Here is a 26,864-nt window from a genome sequence, read left to right on the forward strand (position 1 = left end):
ATTCCCCCACTGCTCCCCACCCCTCTCCAAAAAAAACCTCCATCAATCAAAGACCAAAATACACTGAATCATAAGGTCTATGAGTTCATAATTGCCTTGATTGAATGTGAATACTTTGTGCACAGTGAACCTATCATATTAGATAATTTAGTATTGCTACTTGTACTGGTGGGCACTCCATGCAAAAGAAGCTCAGTAGTGATGTAATCAACCCACTTTTTTTAAGCACCATTTTTCTAAAAAACACAACTTATTCCCCACTGCACTTGGGCTAGCAGCAAACCAGCAACTGATTTCTGTCCACACTGTTCTTTCATCAGACATGGGGTCTTAGAGGCAACTGAAGACAACAGGCTCTTGTTTCAAGCCCATTACATCATCCTAGGGAGTACTGGAAATTAACCTTTTTGGCAAATTCCACTTCTTAAAAAACTTGCAAAAGCACTAATAATGACTCCCAGCAGAAAGCAGTATCAACGGAGGAAGCAAGCCCCTGCATACCTCTTCAATAGGCCAGATACCACTACCTTAGTTTGCCGCATTTTATCCCTGAAAGCCTAGGTGGGTTATAAATGCTTGTAGATGATGCCTTAATTTCAGCCTTTACTGAAGATTCATTGGCCCTGATAGAGTTTAAGGAAGGTGAGAAGAAATTGCATTAGAGTTTAATTTTCAATACTGTCACACTTGCCTCCTTATTTAATCTTAATGACTAGTCCTAATGTTTGCTGCTATAAGCTCTGTCAATTTTTACAGAATGGGAATGTGTTGGCAGCCAAGTCAATTTCAGACACTCCACTGCTTTCTATTTCTTCCTCAAAACATATTAAACCAGGAAGAGATTGTATTAACTGTAATTTCTGTGGTTACCATCATTTCTCTGGTTCACAAAATCTAGTTCTTCCCTTAGAACCATCTACAGCATACTGCTGCCATCTTGTGACTTGGCTGGTTTTTAAGTTACTTGGGATTCTAAGAAGTCAACCTAACACAGGGAAAAGAAAAAAATTCTTCAGTCACATATTTTGAGTACTTACTGTGTGCAGGGCACTATTCCAAGCCCTTGGGACAGTACAACAAAACAATATAATGGACTCATAGTATTTAACTAAAAAATGGTACCAAAATACCCATTTGCAAGCATGGTATTACAATTTTTCCTCAGAGAGCTCTTTTGTATTGCATCTATAACTGGCAGGCAATATTCACCTTTTGACAGCAATAACCTTCAGATTAGGAAATTACTTTATGTATATTGGTCACTGTCGGTGTTTAGAGGGTGGCTTAATGCTTTCTCATGTTGCCTGTAGGGGAAGGATTAGTCTGTGATTTGTGCCTCTTTCTGGTAATGATAAAACCAAAGCACAACATTCGTGTCAAGATAAATATGTCAGTTACTATGCTAACTTTTTGAAAAGCACTTAGTTGCATATTTAAATAGAAGCATTTTTACATCTTAACATAGTCATAGGGCTTTGGTCAGTGAGGTTTTTATGGTCACTGGCTGTATATGGGATATTTGAGTTATTGAGAATTCCAGCATCTAAAACTTTAAAAGGTAAGCCCCTAGCATGTGGTAACTCTAGCTATTTAACATTTTCTAATGCTAGAAGTACCAGTGAGAGAAAATAGTCAAATGTTTGTGTGGTTACCAAGCTAACTTCTAGATATTTTAAACTCTCTTTCCAGCTCAGAGTACATGCTGTTTGTTAGCACTGCTAAGGAGTTTGCGTAATGCCCTTTGTGTATGAAATCCACTAAAGAACTAGAAAGGGAGGTAGGGGTATGGACTATGGAGCTGGTATGTTTCTGTTGTTTTTATATTCAGTCACCTTCTCTCCAAATTGCAGGGAGTCAACGTGAATCTTGTGACCATAAATCGGGTCTCCTCTCTCCATGAGGCCTGCCTTGGTGGCCATGTGGCCTGTACGAAAGTCCTACTGGACCATGGTGCTTATGTGAGTACACTGGTAAATCATAGATACCGGCGGGCTGCTTGGGAGGACACTGTATTGTGTGGTTTTTACTCTCTCTTTTGGTAGTGCTCCTCTATTTTAAGGCCTGATGGGCAGGCGTGAGCCCAAGTTTTAGCTGTCTCAAAACTCTGTTAGCTGTGCCAGATCAGAGGATGAGGTATTGGAATAGCCTATTGTCACAGCAATCGTTTCATATTGATTTTCCTGTGTGCAGAAACTGTATTAAGCACTTGAGAGAGTGCAACTTCTAAACCTCATCCCTGCCCTTGAGAAACTTATAATCAGTAGTATTTATTGAGCACTTACTGTGTGCAGAGCACTGTACTAAGTGCTTTGAAGAGTACAATACGACTGAGTGGTTAGAAATCTGCATGGCCGTTGGCATTGTCTCCGAGTCTTGCACCCCTCAATTCCAGTTTGGATTTTAGAAAAATTGGTACTTTTAGTAAAAATACACCTGTCTCATTGTAGGTCAATGGAGTCACTGTGCATGGAGTCACACCTCTCTTTAATGCATGCTCTAGTGGAAGTGCAGCTTGTGTCCACTTGCTGCTCGAATATGGAGCCAAGCCACAGCTAGCTGATCACCTGGCTTCACCCCTCCATGAGGCAGTGAAGAGAGGTAAGTTGGAATTCGGGTTTAGGAAAATACAAAAATCCTTGACGTCTGGTTTCACCTTTTCCTGCTCTCACAGTGGGTTCCCAAATTACCCAACAATGGAAATATTATTGGCTGAAAATGCACCCGGTCATTTAGTCGCAGCCCCAACTTTGAGGGAAAAGAGAGTTATGCTTAGCCTGCCTTGCACCTGTTGTCTGGGACGGTAGGAAGGAGAGCATGCCTGAGTTGAAGTTCTGACTCTGGAGTGAGACCCTGGAGACCTCTTGTCCCGGACAGAGTAGCAGAACCTACAGTTTGCACTCTGTTGTCCTGGGATGCAGGAAGAAGAAGGACTAATAATAAAAAGTAGTGGTGAGATTGTCAGCTCGTTGAGCAGGGATCACATTGGGGTGCAATAAATACATTTGGTTGAGACGGGTCAACTTTCGGCTCAGAGATGCCTAGCTGATTGGTCCTCCCCAGTCACGGGCCTACTCATCACGGTTTTGCTCTTATACTACTTCCCCACAAAATAGTAATCATTATGGTAGTTATTAAGTCTTACTATGTGCCAAGCACCGTGGTAGACACAAGATATTGAAATCAGACACAGTCCCTGTCTGTCACGGGTTTCACAATTTAGGAGGTAAGGAGAACAAGTATCTTATTCCCCATCTTACAGATGCGGAAATGGAGGCCCAGGAAGGTTAAGTGAGTTGTCCGAGACCACCCAGCAGGCTAGTGGCCAAGCTGGGATTCTCCTGACTCCCGGGCCCATACTCTTTCCACTAGACGTATAGGTTAGTGAGGGAGCAGGGAAGATCTGTTCCTGTGGCACCTGTCATGTTGGCATGAGGGTCTCTTGTATTCACCAGGTCACAGAGATTGCATGGAGATTCTGCTGGACAATGATGTCAATATTGACCAGGAAGCCCCTCTCCATGGCACTCCGCTCTATGTGGCCTGCACTTACCAGAGGACAGACTGTGTCCGGAAGCTACTGGAGCTAGGTAACTGGTCGAAACATGTTTTTAACAGGGAAATTAATTTTCAAAACTAGGCAGAGGTCAGCCCGAATGAATGAGTGACTGAATGAAATAAACCATCAGTGGTATTTACTGAGCTGCTTACAGTTTTGCAGAGGCTGTACTAAGCTCTTGGGTGAGTACATACAAAAGAGTTGGTAGACTCTTATCTTAATGTTGGTAGACATTTATCTTAATATCTGTCTCTGCCTCTATACTGTAAGCTTGTAGTAGGCAGGGAAAGTCTGATTATTCTTATACTCTCCTAAGTGCTTTGTACAGTGCTCTGCATACAGTAAGTGCTCAGTAAATATGATCGACCGACTAACATTCCCTGCCCATAAGAAAGTTACATTCTAGAGAAGGAGACAAACAGTAAAATGCTGGGTGCAGGTCAGTCGTACCCATCGTCTCCTTAGCCAAAGTCAGTGCTTGCCCAACCAGGCCATTGGCTCCAAGCCCCAAGCTCATGAGAGGCCATGCTTCTCTACCTATGCAGTGGCCACACTGAGGCGGTGAAACCCACAGCAACAGTGGTGGAGGTGGGTGTTTTGTTTTAGCCCTCCAGTATCACCACCCTGATTAAGCCATTTGGGGCTTAAGAGTCTACTTACTTTACAGATACTGGGTATAGTACCATTCATTCATTCATTCAATCATATTTATTGAGTGTTTACTGTGTGCAGAGCACTGTACTAAGCGCTTGGGAAGTACAAGTTGGCAACATATAGAGACGGTCGCTACCCAACAGCGGGCTCACGGTCTAGAAGGGGGAGACAGACAACAAAATCAATCAATTGTATTGACTGGGCAATCAAAACAATGTAGAAAACAATGTACAAAATGTACAACAATGTACAATGAACAAACAATGTACAAAACAATGTAGACAGATGTCAAGTCGTCAGAACAAATAGAATTAAAGCTAAACGCACATCATTAACAAAATAAATAGAATAGTAAATATGTACAAGTAAAATAGAGTGATAAATCTGTACAAACATGTATAGAGGTGCTGTGGGGAGGGGAAGGAGGTAGGGTGAGCGGGATGGGGAGGAGGAGAGGAAAAAGGGGGCTCAGTCTGGGATCAATGAGCTGAGGTTGAGCAGGGCTGTAAAAATCCATCTCAAATAATATGAATTTTTACTATTCTATTTATTTTATTTTGTTAATATGTTTTGTTGTCTGTCTCCCCCTTCTAGACTGTGAACCCGCTGTTGGGTAGGGACCGTTTCTATATGTTGCCAACTTGTACTTCCCAAGCGCTTAGTACAGTGCTCAGCACACAGTAAGCGCTTAATAAATATGACTGAATGAATGAATGAATATAGGTGCTGTGGGGAGGGTAAGGAGGTCGGGCGGGGGGATGGGGGGAAGAGAGGAAAAAGGGGGCTCAGTCTGGGAAGGCCTCTTGGAGGAGGTGAGCTCTCAGTAGGGCTCTGAAGGGAGGAAGAGAGCTGGGTTGGCGGATGTGTGGAGGGAGGGCATTCCAGGCCAGGTGGAGAACTTGGGCCAGGGGTCGACGACGGGACAGGCGAGAACGAGGTACAGTGAGGAGGTTAGCGGCAGAGGAGCGGAGGGTGCGGGCTGGGCCGTAGAAGGAGAGAAGGGAGGTGAAGTAGGAGGGAGCAAAACCAGACACGTTTGGGATGATAGAACCTGTTCCCACCCCACTGAACTCCTACCCCTCATGCCTTAGCATTTTGTTTATGGCATTTGTAAGTGCGTACTTTGTGCCAGGCACTGTACTAAGAGCTGAGGCACAAGCTAGTCAGGTTGGACATAATCCATTTACCACGGGGGACTTACAGTCTTACAATCCTCACTTTACAGATGAGGTAACTGAGGCACAGAGAATCAACCAATCACTGGTATTTAGTGTTTACTTAGTGCTTGGGAGAGATGTGAAGTGACTTGCCCAAGGTCCTACAGCAGACGAGTGGCGGAGCCGGGATTTGCACCCAGATCTTCCTGAGTCCCAGGCCCCTGCTCCATCCACAAGGCCACGCTGCTCCTATCTGGTTGGCCTCTTGATTTTCCACAATTCAGCTGAGCCATCCGCTAGTAACCTGAATGACTGCAGTCAGGTAACTAACCAATCAGTTAGAGAAGGGAAGTTAACCAAGAGTCTTCACTTAGTAATAGTATTCAAAATCAATCAATCAATCGTATTTATTGAGCGCTTACTATGTGCAGAGCACTGTACTAAGCGCTTGGGAAGTACAAATTGGCAACACATAGAGACAGTCCCTACCCAACAGTGGGCTCACAGTCTAAAAGGGGGAGACAGAGAACAGAACCAAACATACCAACAAAATAAAATAAATAGGATAGAAATGTACAAGTAAAATAAATAAATAAATAAATAAATAGAGTAATAAACATGTACAACCATATATACATATATACAGGTGCTGTGGGGAATGGAAGGAGGTAAAATGGGGGGATGGAGAGGGGGACGAGGGGGAGAGGAAGGAAGGGGCTCAGTCTGGGAAGGCCTCCTGGAGGAGGTGAGCTCTCAGCAGGGCCTTGAAGGGAGGAAGAGAGCTAGCTTGGCAGATGGGCAGAGGGAGGGCATTCCAGGCCCGGGGGATGACGTGGGCCGGGGGTCGATGGCGGGACAGGCGAGAACGAGGTACAATGAGGAGATTAGCGGTGGAGGAGCGGAGGGTGCGGGCTGGGCAGTAGAAGGAGAGAAGGGAGGTGAGGTAGGAGGGGGCGAGGTGATGGACAGCCTTGAAGCCCAGGGTGAGGAGTTTCTGCCTGATGCGCAGATTGATTGGTAGCCACTGAAGATTTTTGAGGAAGTCACTCTTCCCAAGATGAGCACGGTGGAACAAAAGATGGAATTAATAATAATATGTTTTCTGCATCCCTAGAAGTCATCTTGATAGGGGCTGACCAGATATTATGTGTGCCCAAACTGGAGTGGGCTTGGTGTTCCTCTCAGGACTAGGCTGCCTCTGGGAGGTCAGAAGGGGTTCTGGTTCATTGGAGAGAAGCCCTGGAATTGAACCACCGAGGGTTCAGCTTTAAAAATTCACTTAGCTGTAATAGAGGAACCTTTGATGGGAACCGACAGGACCTCAAATTTCTCATGCCTTCTGCAACCCTCTCATAAGAACAAAATTATGGTATTTTAAGTCTAGTATTTTATGTAGTGAGTATAATAAGGGACTCATAAAGTTTTATAAACTACTTCTGCTTTTAACAGTCTGCAGGTAGGCTCATTATTTCTATGATACATCTTGCAGCAGACCGGGCCAGTTCTCTTTGTAAAAAGTACAGAACAGGATCCCCGTTAGTGTCATTTGAGATGGCCCTGTTAATCATTTTTCACTCTTAATGATTACGGTTGTGGACTGAGGTGGAATTCATAGTAATAATGCAATATTCCTTTTTAAGGAGCCAACGTGGACTTAGGCAAATGGTTGGATACTCCCCTCCATGCTGCGGCCAGACAGTCCAGTGCCGAAGTCATCCACCTGCTGACAGATTACGGGGCCAGTTTGAAATATAGAAACTCTCAAGGAAAACGTGCTGTCGACCTGGCAACTCCTCAAAGCAGCGTGGAACAGGCCCTCCTGCTTCGGGAAGGTTAGAAGCTCCCCCGCTTGCATTTTCTCTTTGGGTTCCTTTTTGATGATTTGGTTTCTGACTTTTTTCTTTTTGCCTCTGCTACATTCAGCTTCTCTTTCTGATATTTTTTTTTTGCTTTGTGGAGAGAGTAAAGAAAGCCCCTTCATCAGCAAACTGTCGCATTCATTTGGTACTGGTATTTCAAAGAGAATGTTGACACACTTGTACACAAGGGATTTTACCGTCACTGATTCAGTTTTCCCGTTTGCCGTAGAGAGGAACATGGGGACTAGAAAGTGAGGAATAGAAGTGTGGTGTAATGGGTAGAGCATAGGCATGGGAGTCAAAAGGACCTGTGTTGTAATCCTGGCTCCACCACTGGTCTGCTGTATGACCTTGGGCAAGTCATTTCACTTCTCTGTGCCTTAGTTACCTCAGATGTAAAAGGGGGAATAAGACTGTGATCCCCATGTAGGGCAGGGACTGTGTCCAACCTGCTAAGCTTGTATCTACCCCAGTGCTTAGTATAGTGCCTGGGACATACTAATCGCTTAACAGATACCTTAAAAAAAATCAGAATACCGTAAGATGCCTTAGCTTAACAAGATACCTTAAAAAAAAAAAAAAAACTGTTCTGAAAACATGCAGAAACATCTCATCTCGAACTAACGTGCTTTTATGCTTCAAGGATGTCCGGAGGGTTGTTAGAAATGAACAAATTTGGGGCACTGTTGAGAATAGATCCTCTACTGAAAACCCTGAGTTGAATTGCTGTCCAGTTTTTGTCTACTGGCACGTGGTTAGTCTTTTCACTTTGTTGGCCATTATCTAAGAGGCAAATCCTGACTACATAGCTCAGTCTTCTAAAGTTTTCATCACAAAAAAATGTAAAATGAAAACATGTTCACCCAGGGTACCGCAATTTGCTGTACCACTTATTTTATTGTATTTTATTTTATTGTGAAAAGGAGCTCAGCTTCTGAATCTTTCAAATGAAGTCCCAAAGTGGTGGCACTTAGCAGTCCTCTGAAATAGACCAAAATACTGATAAAGTCACTCAAGCAGAGAGAGAACACTTAAGCCCAGAGGGTAGGCTCCAGGCAGGTTATTCTTTCCCAGCTGGATTCATTAACCCTTGTCTGAACCTTCTCACTCTGATCTCAGTCTTGAATTTGAGGATGAGCCATCTCTCTTCAGTGTCTCCCAAATAATTAGCTGATTGTATGGCTCCCAAGAGGTGACACATTTCTTTCTTTCCATCAAATGTGCTTCCGGATCCATGACTTGCGTGTCTTTTGAACAGATTCCGCTATTCCTTCTTCAAGATTTGACATTCTACTGTGTAAAGAAGGTTAGCTATCTCCAAGTGTACTCATGTGCTTGAAATGCCCTGGCCAAGTGAGAAAGTGTATCTGCTTTGAGAGGCAGCATGCTCTGGTGGAAAGAGCACTGGCCTGGGTGTCAGAGGACCTGGGTTCTAATCCCCATTCCACCACTTGTCTGGTGTGTGACCTTGGGCAAATCACTTCATTTATCTGAGCTTGTTTCCTTATCTGTAAAATGGGAATTAAATCTTACTTCATCCTACATTTTTTTAGGTAAGATTCCTTTTACACTCAGGCATCACAGGCAATCACAGACATCAGTGGTGATAACAACTCTCTGCATCCAATCCATTTTTATCCTGCTTCCTGTGATTTCCCATGGGGTGCATTGCCCCATAAACTTCACGGGCAAGGGATTGTAGGTTTATCATGGGTATAGATTGGGGCCCAAAATGCTATAAAGAACGTCCAATGCATAGCTCTCTTTCAGGCAATGTTGAACAGTTCAGTCAGATTTTGGAATCTTAGCAGCATGTTTTCCTTGAGGACTTTGAGGTCCAACCAAGAGAAGTCAAGGTGCCTCACAGGGGTAGGCTGGATGGGGAGCAGAAAGAGGAGGGAGATCAGGAGTGGGAAAATATAGCCCAAGGCTGGATCTGGGTCACTCATCAGGTTGTAGAAGCTAGCTGCCCTTCTCCCTGCCTGACTCCAACTCTGAGAAGTAGCCCAGTCTAGTGGAAAGAGCGTGGGCCTGGGAATCAGAGGACCTGGGTTCTAATGCCAGCTCTGCCACTTGCCTGCTGTGTGACCTTGGGCAAGTCCCTTAACTTCTTCATGTCTCAGTGTCCCCATTTGTTAAATGGGGTTTAAATATATGCTCTCCCTCACCCTTAGACACTGAACCCTATGTCAGGACAGAGGCTGTCTCCAACCAAATTGTCCTGTAACTATACCAGGGTTTAGTATACAATACAGTACACACAGGGAAGGTTTTACCAAATTCTACTGTTATAATTATTATCATATCTGCATATAGATTTCAGCACCTGTGAACTTGGGGCCTTGGCTGCTGCGATTCCGCCTGCCGCAAACCTGTGCTTAATAAATACTACTTGATGGGCTTACCTGTGCATGCCCTAATTTGTAATCTTTGCTCAGGGGAGATGAAAATCTATCCTAGGAGAATGGCATTACTGATTCCAACTGACTATGAAAAAAAACCCCTAATTTTGCACTACAGTTAACTGCTCTCATCTACTATTTACTCCAATCTTTCATATTTTCAACTTACCTGTGGAAAAACCACATTGCTACCATACTGCTCTGCTTTAAGAGGCGATTTCCCCCCGCCAAAAAAATAAACTAGGATCAAACTGTGTTATAGTTCACTCTCCTCACCAATTCCATCAGCCTTTCTTTAGCAAATTAAGGCTGTTTAAGGAACACGTTTTTAAGTAATCTTAAAAAGGAAAGATGCTTCTTCATGTTTGTAGACTAACAACACATTTGCAGCTTAACAAATGTTAAGATGAGCTTGCTTGGAATCACCATTTTGAGCAGATCATCTTACCTGGAGGGTTTTTTCCCTGCAGCCCCTGCCCTTGACCGGGTTCTTTTCATACTTTTTTTCTTTCCCTTTTTCCTGCAGGCCCCCCCTCGCTTGCTCAGCTCTGCCGACTCTGCATCAGAAAGTGCTTGGGTCGATCATGCCATCGTTTCATCTATAAACTGTGTCTTCCAGAGCTGCTTGAAAAATTCCTCTTATATCGATAGTTGACATCCTCCTTAAATGTCTTTATTAATCATGAATAAATGTCCGTTTGCCCCGACATAGATAACGTTTCAGGGTAATGTATTAGCATCCACAGGTACCAAGTCGACTAACTGTCAGGTTAGACTAGACACTAGAAGGGAGTTGCTTTCTGTTGTTGTAGGTGAAAAGAATTCCCCCAAATGTTGATGTTCTCATTAGAATTAGTCAGTACAGATATATTAAGGCCTCTTCCAAGGGACTGGGCAGACCAGAATTGATAGGTACTGTGGGAGAAATGTTGGAACTCAGAGCAACTTGTGGGGTCTCAGCCCTGATCTGGTTCCCAGGTCACCCGTTCAGCAAGGACATGGCCCTGGAAACAGCTCCTCTGCAGTTCAGAATGGCCAGTCCTGTCCTCCAGCTGTCACCATTGTCACCACCTCAAACTTCATCAACCACTAATTGAGCTGAAAATGAATTTTTCATGGCTTTTCTATTGACCATAATCTTCTTAGCCAAAGACTGTTCACCCACCAGACAGGTGTCAATTCAGTTGGACCTTCATCCTAGGACTGGACGGTACTAATAGTACTCTTCCAGCCACTTCATGATCCATGGCGTACCATGAGTGGCCTTCTAGCTCAGTTGTCTGGGTGGGGTCATTTCAGCTGCTTAAACACTGGGCTCAAATTAATAGTAAATGGGAAAATGATTTTGTGGACCTCTGTACCCTGTAAAACACCCGAGGCCCCTCAGAACCATGGGTCATCCCCCACTCTTGTTTGTCTTCCCCGGTTATGTGTTTTGGCTCTTCCCTGCTATCATCATTAGTCCTTTGGCAGGGACAAGGCAGAGAGAGAAAAAGGGCAGAAGAAATTCTTCCAGCCCAGTTTTAACCAGGTTCTAGCATTGGCAAAAAATAATAGCTTACCTGAAGGTTTTTATTTTTGAAGTAAATGAGTGATTTGACTGTGAAGGAGAGGCTAATTTGATTATATACTATGAGCAGATCTATATATCTATGCTTCAATCAATCAATCGTATTTATTGAGCGCTTACTATGTGCAGAGCACTGTACTAAGCGCTTGGGAAGTACAAGTTGGCAACATATAGAGACGGTTCCTACCCAGCAGTGGGCTCACAGTCTAGAAGCTTCCTCCAGCCAACCTCCCCGCCCCCCACTTCCCAATTGGAAAAAAAAAAGGGGGTCTAAGAGCCTCCTCTGCCCCAGGTATTCTCTCATTCCCTGCTGTCCCAGATTGGGCAGCAGGAAAAGGGAGCCCACCTCAGGGCTAGAGAATGGGACCTATGCATCTCCTGCAATACTATCACTGGGTTGAGGAAGATGATGATGATACTGACTTTGAGCACAAAGGAGAGCCTCAGTCCTGATATTTTAGGACTGAGAACTTGCTCTACGTGTTGAGATAGATCACATTGTAACCAAAGATTTCTGCCAACCAAGCTGCTGGAGATGGGACAGTGGTGAGGAAAGTGAGTTTGACTCTTGGGTAAGGTAGTTAGTTGGTTTAAGTTTTTCTGACCATTCTCATTTCAGACCTCTAGTAACCTTGGATTTTCAGTCACATGAGACTATAAAATGATAGCTGCACTAAGTTAAATAATAGATCTGATGTGGATTCATGATGGGAAAGACACTAGGAATGTAAGAAAAGGTTTGGACCCAAGACTAGAAATGAATGTAGTAGACAGACCCATATAATTAGCTTACTTTTTAATTGGCTCGACTGATTTTTCTTGTAGCTTATGTTGATTTTTACAGTAGTAGGATTGCGGTGTTTGGCAAATAAAGTATTCTTTTGAATCTCAAAGTGATTTTTACCGTTTCCCCTAAATTATGATTAGAATTTTCTGTGACCTTATTGAAAGTCAATATGGACTGGAGATAGCATGATGTTGGAGATTTCAAACAGAGCTAGACCTAGATTTTGTTTTTCAAACATATTGCCTACAGTTGTGCAACTAGAATTCTGGTTATAATAACAGTAATTTTATTTAAGTGCTCACTTTGTGCCAAGCACTGTTCTAAACATTGGATTAGATTTGGAGGTGATCAATTTCGACAGAGACCTTATCCCTCAGGAGAGCTCAGTGATTGAGGGGAAGGAAGAACATGTATTTTGTCCCCATTTTACAGATGAGGAAACAGGTACAGAGAAGTTGTGACTTGCCCAGGTCGCACAGCAGGCAAATGGTGGAGCTGGGACCCCGGATTTAGTCATATGCCCTTTCCACTAGTCCGTAGTGCTGCTTATATTTTAAATAATAGAAATGTAATTCTCAGACCCCTGGGCCATGATTAAAAGGGTCTGCTGGAATAACAGCATCCAGATATGGGTATGATTTGTTCATTCGTTTAAAATATAGGCACACATACGAGGAAATTCTTCCCGCAGGTGCTCCTCATACACACCAGTCTGTTGTATAACATTGTCAGCTTCTTTCTCCCAAACAAGACAACATCCCTAACAAATGGGTTCCTTTTTATTTTTTTAATTATATTTAATTTTGAAGTATATGACTATCCGTGTGCTCCATCGGCAGAACTGCTGAGGCATTATCACCTCAGCCAGCATTCCGTGCAGCTCAAGCTGGTGTTTACTATTTCTGGCCTTTAATACTTCTTGGTTTCCCATCTCAAAACATCCTCAGTGTGAGGTATTGAACAGCCATCAAGGTTCTGTAATAATAAGATTTTTTCCCTTGCCTTATTGGAAGAACAGGCATCCGTGTTAAGGCATGCGTCTTTGCATAAAGCATTTGTGCAGTATTACACGTGGACAAGAAACAGACCTGAGAGTCAGAGAACCTGCATTCTAATCCCAGCTCTGCCATTTACATGCTGTGTGACATTGGCCTAGTCACTTAACTTCTCTGCACCTCAGTTTCCTCATCTGTAAAATTGGAACTAAGGTAGAGAGCCTCATGGGGGACATGGACCGTGCCCAACCTAATTATCTTCTATCTACCCCAGGTCTTAGTACAGTGCTGCTGCTTCTTATTAATTATTATGGTTATTAACTGTCAGGGATAGAGACACAGATCCACAAAAACCAGTCTTTTCAGGATCATCATCATCAATCGTATTTATTGAGCGCTTACTGTGTGCAGAGCACTGTACTAAGCGCTTGGGAAGTACAAGTTGGCAACATATAGAGACAGTCCCTACCCAACAGTGGGCTCACAGTCTAAAAGGGGGAGACAGAGAACAAAACCAAACATACTAACAAAATAAAATAAATAGAAAAGATATGTACAAGTAAAATAAATAAATAAGGATCACAACATTGTTTTACAGATGAGATAACTGAGGCACAGAAAAGTGAAATGACTTGCCCAAGGTCATGCAGCAGACAAGTGGCAGAGCCACGATTAGAGCACAGGTCCTTCTGACTCCCAAGCCTGTTCTCTATCCACCAGGCCACACTGTCCATTTCAGAGCTTTCTGGAATTTCCACCAGAAGGCTGACCAAAAGATGAATGAAACTCAAGTACCAGTTTCCAAACATCAAGTCCTGTACCTTCTCCCTGGGAGATAGACCCTCCTCTGGACTACTTGGAGCAGTGGGAATCGTAGAATCAAAGGGCCAGAAGGAACCTAAAGGGATTTTGTAGTCCATTCTTCTACCTCCACGTGGCAATAGGGTTAGCCCATCCCAGGGACCTGACATTGATCTCCAATATTAAGATCTGCAGAGAAAGTTTCCATTCTCTCTCGTTTACGCATTCTAGTGTGTAATGTCTCTCATCGGGAAATCCTTGCAAGTAAAACCGAGAACCTCTGTTTGATAATAATAATAATAATGGCATTTATTAAGCACTTACTATGTGCAAAGCACTGTTCCAAGCACTGGGGAGGTTACAGGGTGATCAGGTTGTCCCTCGTGGGGCTCACAGTCTTAATCCCCATTTTACAGATGAGGTAACTGAGGCACAGAGAAGTGAAGTGATTTGCCCAAAGTCACACAGCTGACAATTGGCAGAGCTGGGATTCGAACCCATGACCTCTGACTCCAAAGCCCATGCTCTTTCCACTGAGCCACACTGCTTCTCTATTCTATCTATTTCTACTATCTGGGGAGGGCAACATTTTCTACTGTCATATACAATTTTTGAATTGTTGGATGTGTGACTAAACAGCTCAGTAGAAGTGTTAACATGTGAAGCCAGGGGTGCCGCTGGGTAGGTGTCCAACTGGATTTTTCAACATGGGCTCTGGAAACATCAAGTTGATGATGCAAAAGGCAGAATTTCATCTTCCAAGACCAAATGCCCAGTTGTGGAGTACAGTACTCTGCACACAGAAAAAACCCAGTGCCCACAATTGATTAATCCACTAATCGTTGTTAACGTGAATCACATGGCCTGGCCTTTGTCCAGCAAAATACATAACCTGTCAGAGACAAAGGTCAGTCAGTGCAAAAGGTGAAGCCCTGCTACAGTACTGAAGCCAAGGGTGAAAGGCATATAAAGAACTTAACTAGCAAATTTACATAAACTAAAGGAATAAGCAAGTCTTTAACAAAAAGATAGATAGACGACCTCAGTCAGAGGTTTACTCAGGCATCAGGGCCATTTTAAGGGTGGGTCGTGGGCAGTGAAATCCAGAGAACTGCAGTCCAAAATTCCCACCTTCCCTGGAGTATATGTGCCCGTCCCCGACACGTGGAGGATGTCTAAGCCATAGGCTTTAGTGTGGAATCAACATCCGTGAACACCCCGTGGCAGAGGTGTTTCCTGGTAACCCCCCTCCCCCCCGCCCCACTTCCAATCCCAAGAAGACTTGCCTGTGGCCTCTGGTCTGTGCCCAATTTGTCTTTAGCATAAAAGGCCTAGCCTGGCACAACTAGAACTGGTTCTTTGACGGCGGCAACAACAACAACGAAAAATCAGATTCAGCCCGTTTGTGGCATATGTTCAAGTTTTTTCATAGAAAACACGCAGCACAATTGAAACCACATGTGCAGATGACTAAGGCTGTAAATGTTGCAGTGCAAGGAACCCAGCAAGGCTTCACGCAAAAGCAAACTTTTCAGGCTGTCGTGGTGGACCGTAACAGGGTGTTCCCCAAAAATAACAAATAGATCCTCATGTGGTGGAAGTTTTGCACACCAACTGGGCCGCCTCTAGCCTCGTTTTGCCCAGATAATTAAGCTGGTTCTTCCCCCTCCCCCATCTTCTTTCCTCCATGCCCCAAAGTTACAAAACCAGAATTTCCTTCCTGATAAAACTCCCAGCCCCATTGCCGATTGGTTCCAGTTTGGGAAAGGACATGACATCAGCCCCACTGCTCATTTCATACAGTGTGTTCTCCCTGGGCTCCGGCAGGCTAACGGGCGAGCCGTGTCCGGTCGAGTCTGAACCCAGGTACTCAGTCTTGCCTCCGGGACCGAGCCATAGCCTGCTGCAGCGCTGTTCTGTTCAGAATGCACAGTTTGCTGAACAGATGAGTCATTCAGCAGGGATTTTCAGCAGGGAGGGTGGAATTTGAACTCTCCTGATCAACTGAAGTGGAACACCGTGGTTCGACTGCCCCAGTAGAATGTACAATGGATGGGCAAGGAGCAACTGAAAATGCCGGCAAGTTCCAGGGGCAGGGGGAACAGACTGAGACCCAACTTCTCCCAAGCCCATTGATGAGTGGTAAGTAACCCTGGTGGTCTCTAGCTACATCCCAGGGAAAGCCCCGTCCCTTCCCTCACCCCGACATTGGGGATTAAGGGGCTTTAAGTGGGAGAGATTCCAGTACCTCCCCTTGAAAAGGAAGGCTTACAGCTGCGAGGCAGACAAGTAGGTATGTATTCATTATATGTCTCAAGCTTCGTTATGTGGTTGGGATATTTTCACAAGAGAATAAGATTTAGTTTCTGTGGGCCCATGGCAGAAACACAATAGCCTCTGGGCAGAGTTCTGGTATCTGTTGGAGAGATATGTGATTTTGAAATGAAATTGAATGAAAGTGAAGAGAAAAAGCAGGTGTGAAAAGGGGACCTCTGCTGTGGAAATGATTTGCTCTGCTCTTTTTAGGGGGGGGAAAAAAGAATTAATGGCCATCATTGTTAGCACGAACCCTCTCCCTCTTCAATTGTTTGAGAGTGGGACACCCAAAAGGGGAATTACCTGATTCAGCACAGTTCAGTCCACATTTCAGTGCTGACAAGCTTAAGCTTTAGTTGGTGGCCACTGAGAAGGGAAACGAGTTGAAGGGATGGTGTAAAAGTACACAGTATGCACTGTGTACTGAAATACTGGCGTTTGGACCATAAGCTAATTAGGAAATTCGAGTGAAGCTGAGGTAAATGTCAAGTGGGTAGAGACAGTGGGAAGCTCCTTGTTTTTGGTCAGTCCAGGACATCTTCCCTCACAAAGAAGACACTGTTGACAGAAACAAAGTTGAAACAGTGGGCCAAAGTGGAATTTTTTGCCCTCATGCTGCCGATTTTCTTCCTAATAGCAAAGGCAAGCCTAGGTTGGTCCAAAGAGAAGGAGAGAGTATGCTCGGGGGTGGGGCGGAGGGCCAGCTGCCTCTGCTGGCCTCGGGTTGTCATCAGTACCTGAAGGCACCTCCTTCATGAAAGGGGTTCCTTTAAACAGATTTCTCCCATGATCCACTCCTCCTCCTCCTCCTCACAATCTCCTCTGATGGCTCCTGCCCCCAAAACAAACCTGGTTTGGCTATCTGCATGAATTCCTTTGGAACTTCCAAATTTTGTTGATGTCCAGGGAGCAGACCATTCTGTTTTCAAAGGGGGAGTCCTGGGTCCCATGAAGAGCGGACAAGGGCTCTATTTTCTCATCTGACTCCTTGGAAGACGAAAGTAAAATGGTAGGCACTCAAGTATTTAGAATGAGTGAAAAAATTATATCAAGAAGTGAACAAGGAGTGTTTTAAGTCTCCTTTTAGGTATGCCCTCTGGATAGTTGTACTGTTTTCCAAAGTCCTGCAACCCCTCAGCTTATTTCAGAAATTGAGGTAGATTATAAAAGCATAATGAATCATTGTAAAGACAGGAAAATGAAAGGTGAGTGTTTTGACCCAGATTTAAAGATTTACAGCATCATCTGGTAGGTGGAGCAGTGAATGAATCTGCGGATGGCTCAGCCCCTCGTTCCACCTGGAAAAGGACAGGCATTTTGGGGGGAAGAAATTTTCCGCGGGATTTTGCTCCTTAAACTAGATCTGTATGAATCAAGCCTACTTGAAAGATTAAGCCTCCATGGCAAGGATTGGAAGCTGGAGGTTAGTAGAACAGTAGGTTAGTTAGGTTTAGGATTGGAGGCTGGTGGGCCACTACTAGCCCCACCTCAGGAATCCTGGCCACCCCCTGCTTGTCAGCTTTCATTTCCTGTATTCTTAAATTAACTAACTGTACTCTTCCAAGCATGTAGTTCCGTGCCCTGGGCGCAGTAAGTGCTCAGTAAATACCTTCGATTTTTCTCCAAGTCTGCAAGGGCCAGGTTCCTTAGAAGGTTTTTTTCTTTTTGAGGGGCAAGGGGGAGGAAGTTGGTTGATTTTTTTTTTTAAAGCATCAAACATATCTGTGCCTCCAGAGAAGACATTAGATAATCCCTGCTGGAGGACTCATTCAGTGGAACCACTCAACATTGTAAACAGCTTAATGAATCTGGTTTTCCAGGTACCTGCAACACATTAAACTGATGTCTGTGACAGCCTGTACATGCTAATAATGGCTCAGGGAGGTCGGTAGACTTTTCATGTTAAAAAAAAAATAACCTCAGCAAAGAAATGTCAAGTACAAAGTGAACCTGCTCTCATGTCTTCAGTAGCCTTTCATCTGGAAAATGATTAATGGTCCTAGATTACTCTCAGGCCCGTGAGCTTTAAGGAAACATCACCTCACGTGCCGCGTATTTCTGCTTTGACTTCGGTAAGGGCAGATGTTTGGTGCATCCCTTGCTCCTGCAAGACTTAGGTATAAAGGGAAGCGCTAAAGCAAACACAGACATGACAGTCATTGCCCAGTTTAATTGATGGCCTCCTGCTTGTGGAGGAAATCTCCTCATGATCAATTGAAATGAGAGGGAGAGAGAAATTTAACTTGTTCTTGACACAAACCATCCAACCCGGTCACAAGGACCCAGAGTAGGTCGGAAAGAAGATGGTATTGACTGGGTTCAGATGGGGTGTGGAACCCCCTTTCCATCTTAATTTTTTTCTATATTTCAGACAGCTCGGAGTTCAGGTTGTAAGATTGTCACCGATTGCCCCAAGCTGTCCCTTTGTGTTGTCATGAAAAAGATACAACTGAGATGGATGACGTTTACTGAAGCCATCAGCATCCCTCTTCCCCTTTCTATCAATCCGTCAGTGATATTTGAAGGCTCACACTGTGCAGGGTGCTGTACTAAGCACTTGGGAGAGTACAATAGAGTAACTAGACAGGATTCCTCCCCTCAAGGAGCTTACAATCTAGTGGACTTGGGGGACCCAGTCCTTGAAATTAAATCTCTCGCTGAGCTGCTCAAGTTGGGTGGCTCTTAGCTAGGCATATGATTCTGCCCTTGAATCACCCTCTTTTACCTCCAGCCGAATGTCAGTTCACTCCTCTTGCCTCTGCAGCATGAGAGGGGCCAAACTGGACGGTGGTTGAAACATTTTCTGGACTCTGCAGTGACTCAACTGGGGGCGGTGGAAAAGAGAGGTGGTTAGATCTCTTAGGAACACCTCATGAGGGGCTGGGACGGTTCGGGGGCAGAGCTAAAATTGTAGTCCCCAGAGTCCAGGACTCCAGGGCTAGTGAGGCCCAGTTCAGGAAAATGGTCAGGCTCGGTGGTTCTGTTTACTCTTAATGGTCAGTAGGACAGTATTAATAGCAGGTGATGTGCTTGCCATCTCGTGAGTTCAGTAAATCATAATCTCATTGGCCCTTTCTCATTTTCTTGAAAACAGATTTTGTATGTGACTGGTCTCCCATGCACGAGGCTTCCATTCACGGTCGACTACTTTCTTTGAAGAAACTCATCAGCCAGGTAATTTTACATCAGTAGTATGGTTATAGGCCATCTGTTCTATTTCTTATTCTTATTATTGAGCCCAAGTACCGCTGTAAAGAATATAGCCACTCTTTAAAAGCCCTCCCCGTTCTGTAACTTTGCTGTAGACAACCCTTCAAAGGGAAAAACCCCAAGTTACTGGTTCCACTTCTCCAGTTAACAGAAAGACGAGAGTGTATCTGCCCCCTGACTGATACACCTCCAACTTAGTAGCTGTCAAGGAATCTAAAGCCAATTCTGCTTAGTTTATGGAATATTTTGAAGTGCTTATTAGGGACTAGGCACTGAGTTAAGCACTCGGGTAGATATAAGGTAATAAGATCCATGTAGTAATGAGGCTCACCATATAAGAAGGCTTCTGGTTCTTTTGGCATATCAGAGTGTGATCTCATGAGGCACTGCCTCATGGGATTTCAGTTTCCTTGTTTCTCCAATGGGTATAATATGTTCTGTCCCAAGCATCTTTTTCAATTAATGTGAGTGGAAGCAGAAGGGGTAACCAGAATAGAACATCAGGAAGCTAGTCAGCAAAGGCTTACTTGAAAGCTTTCTCCTTCATCCTTGTCATTAGCCCCAGAGGGAAAAAGACATTTCACTGTTTCTTAGAGAACAGAAGAGATGCTGAACAGTCCTACTCATGGGAATATTCATTTGAGCACAACGTACAATGGCTTAGATTGCTGAGATTCACAATCGCCAAATATATAAGAAGCTAAAACCCCTCTGTGTCACGCTTCATGCTCTCCGGAGTGTTGGATCCTGACATGGGGTGGCTGGTACAGTCAGAATCAGGTAGCTTTAGCCACTCCCCAGCCTTCATGGACCCCTCCCATGGACCCCTCCCATGAACCCTTCTCCATTCTGCCATCCCCTGAACATCCCCTTGATCCCCCTGGGGCCCAAAGGGAGGGATCCTGCCTCCCACCTCTAGCTATCAGATCCAGTAATTGATCATTAGATTTGAATGTTCAAATTCACGCTAATATCGCCGAGATTCTGGCTGAATGCTTAAAAAAAAGGCAGTAGTGCCAGACTTCTCATCCTGACTTTCTTGTTTCATAAGGGCAGTGGGGTAAACCTCATTACAGCTGACCGCGTGTCTCCCCTTCATGAAGCCTGTCTCGGTGGCCATCCTGCTTGTGCTGATGTCTTACTAAAACATGGGGCCCAGGTAAGTGGTTGCGTTGCGTTGATTAGACATTCAAAACAGTGATCTGTGGGATTTCAGAACCCTTTCCATTTTGATTCTGAATGTTCCAGTGTTGTATCCAGAGATATGCCTACAGTCAGACACTGGCAGGATGTCTGGTGTCGCTTTAAGCAGTGTCTGGTTACAGCCAGATTTCACTTGCAGCTGCCTCTTCCATTCAGTAATAGTTTTTAGAATAAATCCCTAGCTCTGTATCTCTTTGTTGGCAATGAATCTAGTCCAAAAAGCACCTTGTACTTCAGGTGTCAGCCTGCACGATTGGTTAATCGTAGCCCCCAGAGAGAGAGGATGATGGAACCAAGCACAAGCACAGTAGATCAGGATCTGTAATACTCTATCGCCTGACCTGTGCTGTGTCTTTTCAGACTCCACCAGCACCAGTTGCCTCAGTTTTGCTTTCCACTGTCATTGTTGAAGGTGAGGGAGGAGAAACAGGACTTCGTAGTTGAACCAAAAGTGAAAAAATCAAACTAACTGTATGAAATTCACTCCTGGATGAAGTTCAAAGGAAGCCCAAGACCATACTATCTGCCTCTTGCAGCAGCAGTGAGATGCACTTTAGTCAGCAGAGCTGTGACTCCGGATATTTAAAGAGGCAGAGAGACCCACAGATTGCCTTCTATCCCCAACTGTACAGTTCACACTGAAAATGCTAAGCTAATCTGGTCTTTTTCCCTGCAGGTGAATGGCGTGACTATCGACTGGCACACTCCTTTGTTCAATGCCTGTGTCAGTGGCAGTGTGGACTGCCTGAATCTCTTATTGCAGCATGGAGCCAGCCCTCAAGCAGTATGTGATCTGGCCTCACCTATCCACGAAGCTGCTAAAAGAGGTGAATCCACGCAAGGCTCGTTGTTTTCCCTGGACACCATCAAAATACATTTTGCAGTTTTAGTAAACAAAGAAGGGCTTAATATTGGGGTTTGTGTGTCCAGAATCATGCCTTCCTAGTCTGTGGTTGAAAAGAATGTTCTTTCAGGACAAATAGGGTTTGGTGGCCAATTCCCATGAGTTTGGCACAATATCTGTATTCATCCAAAAACAGAGTGTCGTCTTTGGGTTTCTTCATCCAAATCTGGACTGACCCAAACTGTAATGTATGGTGGCATGAACTACCCTTTTAAGATGCCTAATATAGTCACTGCATTCTTATCGAGGGAACCAATGCAGTTAATTAGTCACTCTAAATCACAGTCACCATTCTGGATTACCATGGTGATGAGTTGGAAACTGCAACCCCCATTTTTATGGACTTCTCTGCCAGAGCTTTAGAACAGAAATCATTGGGAGAACCTAAAGCAGAACCCTTAAGGAGAACAGAGTGGGAGAGGAGCTCCCACTGCTACAAAGCAGCAGAGTGAACAGGTTTACTTGCCTTCATCAGAGTCTCTCAAGTCTATTTCGAGCAGAGAAGCACGTCCAGAAGTCAGTGAGAACTCTGGACTCCCGTCAGAACTGCGAAACTGTCAGGGAGAGGACGCAGCCACCCAGGACTGTGAGGTGATGATGGTCTGACCGGTCAGGCCTCGCCGGGTCAGGCTGGTTGTCATCCTAGAGCCCTGGTTATTTGATTTCATCTCCACATGGCTCCTGCCAACTCTGGGGCTTAAACCTAGGGAGAAGATACACTAATCAGGGATGGCTCCTGGAAGAGCTGTGATTTCCAAAGGGCGTTGAAGATGAGGGCTGCTGACTGGTAGATTAGAAGGGAGATGGAGACCCAGGAAGGGAGAGGGGTGCGCAAGGGGTTGAAGGCAGGAGAGCTTAATACTTCCTACTTAAACTGTGTGCCCCTACGGGACAGTGACTGTGTCCAATCTGATAATTTTGTATCTAGTCCAGCACTTAGTACAGTGCTCAGTACATAGTAAGTGCTTAACAAATGTCACAATCCTTAATAGTTTACAGGCAGTTTGGTACCACTCATTCCTAATGTCCCAAATGGATTATCACTAATTAATTGCAAACCTTTCAGAATGGTCAGGTTTACAAGTGGTAGTGTATAAACTCACTCACTGCGTTAAATAAATCACTTGGCATTCTCAGCCTCATAGATGGGAACTGCCAATTCCTCTCTGAAGGAGTGGTAAGTGTTCTTAGCTCGTAGTAATGATGCATCATGGCATCACTGTGTTTTTTGGATTTCAGGACATGTGGCATGTGTGGAGTCCCTAACATCTTATGGAGTGAATATAGATCACGATATCAAACACCTAGGGACTCCACTTTATGTGGCTTGTGAGAATCAGCAGATAGCCTGTGCCAAGAAGCTACTTGAATCAGGTAAAAAAAAAAAAGTGAGAGAGAAATTATAGGGTTATTACCTTTTGAACCCCCCTCCCTCGCCCTCTGTTTTTGGACTCTGAACCAAGAAGTAATGATATTTGAGTTCCCACTAGTTGTGATGCATTGAATTAAGCATTTGGAAAAGCATAGCAGAACCACTAAACACATCCCCTGCCCACAATGAACTTACACTCCGTTGAGGCATATCTACATAACAGGAATTCATTTGTTCATTCATTCAATCGTATTTGAGTGCTTACTGTATGCAAAGCTCTTTACTAAGTGCTTGGGAGAGTACAATATTACGAGAAACAGACACATTCCTGTAGTTGAAGTCTTGAGCAAGTTATTTCCTTACTAAAAGGGCCACATAGAAACCCAAGCACCTGTTTGTAGTAGACACATATACACCCAACATAGGACCACACTTACTCTCCCCTTCTCTACACTCAGAGAAGGGGGTCCGAGGGTGGCAGGAAAGAACACTAATTGGAAGATTCTCAGCCACTCTTACTCCAACAAGTACCAGCAATGGTGGCAGGTTCATTCTTCTTCCAACACTCAGTCTGGAGGCATAATTTTATTGCCAGTGGAGTGAACAAGGGTCAACCCAGGAGCCGAGGAGGATGAGGATATAGGCTTATTTTATCTTAGAGGTCATTTGCAGTAGGGTACCCAGACTGTCCCCGGTGCTAGGGCTGCCGCCCCGGCTCTGCAGGAGATCCCACACCTCACACTAAGCCAGTGCCCATGTCAAATGGACAACATGTTATTTCCATGATTGGTTATCCAAATGGGTCAGTAGGCTTCTTAGCCCTTCAAGTAGATTTGCTGTTTCTCGAACATCAGTTATTCAAATGTCTTAATATATATTTTATCACCCCGGGTCCCAGAATCCATCTTGGTTTTATCCTGAAAGGAGGATGTACTTTTGAGCTCATTAGCCAGTCATGGGAACTATATACCAAAGCCCCACTAATCTATTGAGATCCTTCCTGCTCTTCACTTTAGGGGGAAGTTTTTCTAGGGTATCATTGTGACTTTCTTTGTGGTTTCAGTTTCTTCTGAGGAGACAAAAATTGTTGTCTTTTGATCTGTGAGTCAGAGATAAATGTTTTAGCTAATGCAGTTATGTTCTTGGCCATTATTGCATAGGAGCGAGTGCTAATGGAGGCAGAGGTCTGGATTCTCCTCTTCACTTGGCTGTCAGGAATTCCAACACAGATCTGGTTCACTTGCTGATGGACTTCGGAGCAGACACGCAGTCCAAGAACGTAGAAGGCAAACGGCCATTGGAGTTGGTTCCCCCAAGGAGCTCTCTGACCCACCTCTTTTCCCAGTTAGGAGGTGCTCAATAGTTATCCCAATCTAAACCTTACCTTTTTTTTGTTTTAATGGTATTTGTTAAGCACTTACTTTGTTCCAGATACTGTATTGAGTATCTAGTCAGTTTGGACACTACAGATGAAGTAATTGAGGCACTGAGAAGTTAAGTGACTTGCCCGATGTTAAGTGACAGTGGCAGGTGGCAGAGCTGGGCCTGTGCTCTTTCCACTAGGCCACACTGCTTCTCAGTGACCTGCTAGAGAGAGGAATATAGCTCCAGAGCCCTAAATCCACTTTTTCTCTCAAAGCCCATGTCCTTTATCTTATCTCCTGAAGCAGGGGAACCAAACCAAGACATTACCTTGGTTATTTAAATACTGGGCTCTAGATTTAAGTGCGCTCACCATATTGGCCCACTTGGTAACTTCCTCCCCCTGTAAAGGGTGGAAGTGATGGTTTCATTGCTAACATTCTTTATTGCATATTATCTAAATCAGCTTCACAGAACCTTTGAGCCTGAGTGGAGTTTGCGCCCTATAAGTTGCCACCTAAAAATGATATTTCACCCATTCCCTCTAGCCCATAATCCACAGGCCCTCAAAATGGACCCTCTCAGCCTCGACAGAAAAGGGCTGAGAAGACCTGTGAGTTCTATGGGCTCCATTTTCTGTGTTGTGATAAGAGCTGTAATTAGAGCTGATTTCCAAATGTTATCAACTACATTATAGTGGCATTTATAGTCCCTGATGGTATAGACAGGCTTTGTTAACTCTGCCAGTTGTCATTTAATCTATAATTATAATAATTGTGGTATTTATGTACTTACTGTGTGCCCAGCACTGAGGTAGATACAATATGATCGGGTCTTACACAGTCCCTGTCCCACGCAGGGCTCACAGTCTAACCAGTCAATAGAATTTGAGTGTTTTAACAGTCAAAAATTCATTTAATATTGAAGGCTAAGTAGTGAATTGTTTTTAGTTAGGGGTTTTCTTCTAGGGAATGCAGCAAGGGCGTCAGAGGGGGCTACTTGTGGGCCTCTTGCTCTAGGAGGAGTATTGTATAGGACCTTTAAGTTCCAGAATGTAAAATTGCTTAATGAGATCCTTTCTCCTTGCTTCTCATTGTTGTGGGTGGGGAAGGAAGAGGAGGAAAAGGGTGGCTTTACTGTCCAGTCTACTTTGTGATAGGAGATGCTCCTTACCCCAACTTTAGAGGCAGGGTAGTTGTGCAGCATCCATAGCCAGACACAGCCCTGACTGCTTGGTAGGTATGAGGGAGAGCGCCAGCAGGCCCCCACTTCCAATGTCCCCTCAGTCCGTACTCCGACCACTAGTCACTCTGGCCACAAAGAGGCTGTTGGGACACTACCTGGGTCTGAAGCATTTCAGTAATGAGCCTGTCAAAGGCTAAACTTTAGAACTCTTTCTTGGTGCTCCATCAATCTGAGGTCACGGGGTCGTGAGGGTTGAGACGGGCAAGAGAGGAATTAGTTTGAAAACTCTGCCTCTGACCGTTCAGTAGATCTGGAGTTCCCCTCCTCTCGTCGTCCCCCCGTCCCCCTCCCTGCCCCCGCCAATATGGGCCTAGCAATGCCAGTGTGGGTACCATCCCTTGATGAATTGACCTCAGGTCAGTCAAGTCCATGGATTGACTTGTCTTGTGGCATCTTCCTATAGGGCCCCTGTCCTTGCTCCAGTTATGCCGCCTGTGCATTAGGAAGTGCTTTGGGATCAAACAGCATCACAGGATAACTGAACTCCTGCTACCAGAGGAGCTGAAACGATTTCTCTTGCACATTTCTTAGCCTGAAGGTACACCGCGGGAACATTAAAAAGGCAATTTTTCAAACAAGCTTTGGGGCTGGTTCTTTCAGCCGTTGGACTATGCAGAATGAAAGCGGACTTGGGTAAATTGTTTCTTTGCAGGCTGATGTCTTTGAGAAGAGGATTCTCGACAAGGCCCCATGGTGGGGATGAAAAATAGTAATGATAATGATGGCATTTATTAAGTGCTCACTATGCGCAAAGCACTGTTCTAAGCGCTGGGGAGGTTACAAGGTGATGAGGTTGTCCCTCAGGGGGCTCAGTCTTCATCCCCAGTTTATGGATGAGGTAACTGAGGCTCAGAGAAGTGAAGTGACTTGCCCAAAGTCACACAGCTGACAATTGGTGGAGCCGGGCTTTGAACCCGTGACCTCTGACTCCAAAGCCCGGGCTCTTTCCACTGAGCCACGCTTCTTCTCATGAAATGGCTGCTTGGTTCCCTGCCCCCACTAGGGTTGGCAGCTTGGCCCGGTGAGCTGGGTGATGTGCCCAGGTACCCAGCAGCCCCCAGACCCTGGCAGCTCTGTCACTTGCCAACAGTGAGCCAATTGGGAATCTCTCTGGGTCTCCATCTCTGCTGGGAGTAACTAATGAAAGCACCTGCTCCTTTCCGATTGTGATGAGACCAGGATGAATTCAAGCAGGTGCGAAACTGGCAGCACTGAAATGAGCAACGATTTCAAGGACCAAAAGTCTAAGGTCTAACCCAGGAGACCCTACTGGACTGATTCTCTCCTTCTTTTGGCATACGAAAAGTCACCATAAGACCCCTCCTTCCCTGCCCTTTCCGTGATTCTCCTTCTCTTCAGGCTGGGAATGGATTGGGTAAAACAATTTTCAGCCAACCCCATAAATACCAAAACTAGGAATTTAACACAGTTGAAAAGAAATGTTTATTTTCACGCAGTGGGTAACAAGCAC

At 44.7% G+C, this 26,864-nt stretch overlaps 1 protein-coding gene across 6 annotated transcripts in view; it reads left to right on the forward strand.

The window, feature by feature from the left end:
• Positions 1-25,968, forward strand: part of ASB11 (ankyrin repeat and SOCS box containing 11) — a 35,038-nt gene extending 9,070 nt beyond the window's left edge. For 2 of the 6 annotated variants that reach the window (XM_038757411.1, XM_038757412.1), the window contains 10 exons: positions 1,851-1,958; positions 2,448-2,598; positions 3,453-3,587; positions 7,008-7,199; positions 19,192-19,271; positions 20,359-20,466; positions 21,187-21,337; positions 22,654-22,788; positions 23,947-24,138; positions 25,797-25,968. In XM_038757411.1, coding sequence (XP_038613339.1) covers positions 1,851-1,958; positions 2,448-2,598; positions 3,453-3,587; positions 7,008-7,199; positions 19,192-19,271; positions 20,359-20,466; positions 21,187-21,337; positions 22,654-22,788; positions 23,947-24,138; positions 25,797-25,924 — 1,380 coding nt within the window. In that variant the 3' untranslated portion in view covers positions 25,925-25,968. Of the gene's footprint in view, positions 1-1,850; positions 1,959-2,447; positions 2,599-3,452; positions 3,588-7,007; positions 7,200-10,154; positions 10,338-15,045; positions 15,924-19,191; positions 19,272-20,358; positions 20,467-21,186; positions 21,338-22,653; positions 22,789-23,946; positions 24,139-25,796 lie in introns of those variants that run through there. The other 4 variants (XM_038757416.1, XM_038757413.1, XM_038757415.1 and 1 more) reach the window with 4 other exon arrangements.
• Positions 25,969-26,864: the final 896 nt, after the last annotated feature.

The sequence above is a fragment of the Tachyglossus aculeatus genome, chromosome 15 (genome assembly GCF_015852505.1).
Source record: "Tachyglossus aculeatus isolate mTacAcu1 chromosome 15, mTacAcu1.pri, whole genome shotgun sequence".
NCBI classification, from domain to species: Eukaryota; Metazoa; Chordata; class Mammalia; order Monotremata; family Tachyglossidae; genus Tachyglossus; species Tachyglossus aculeatus.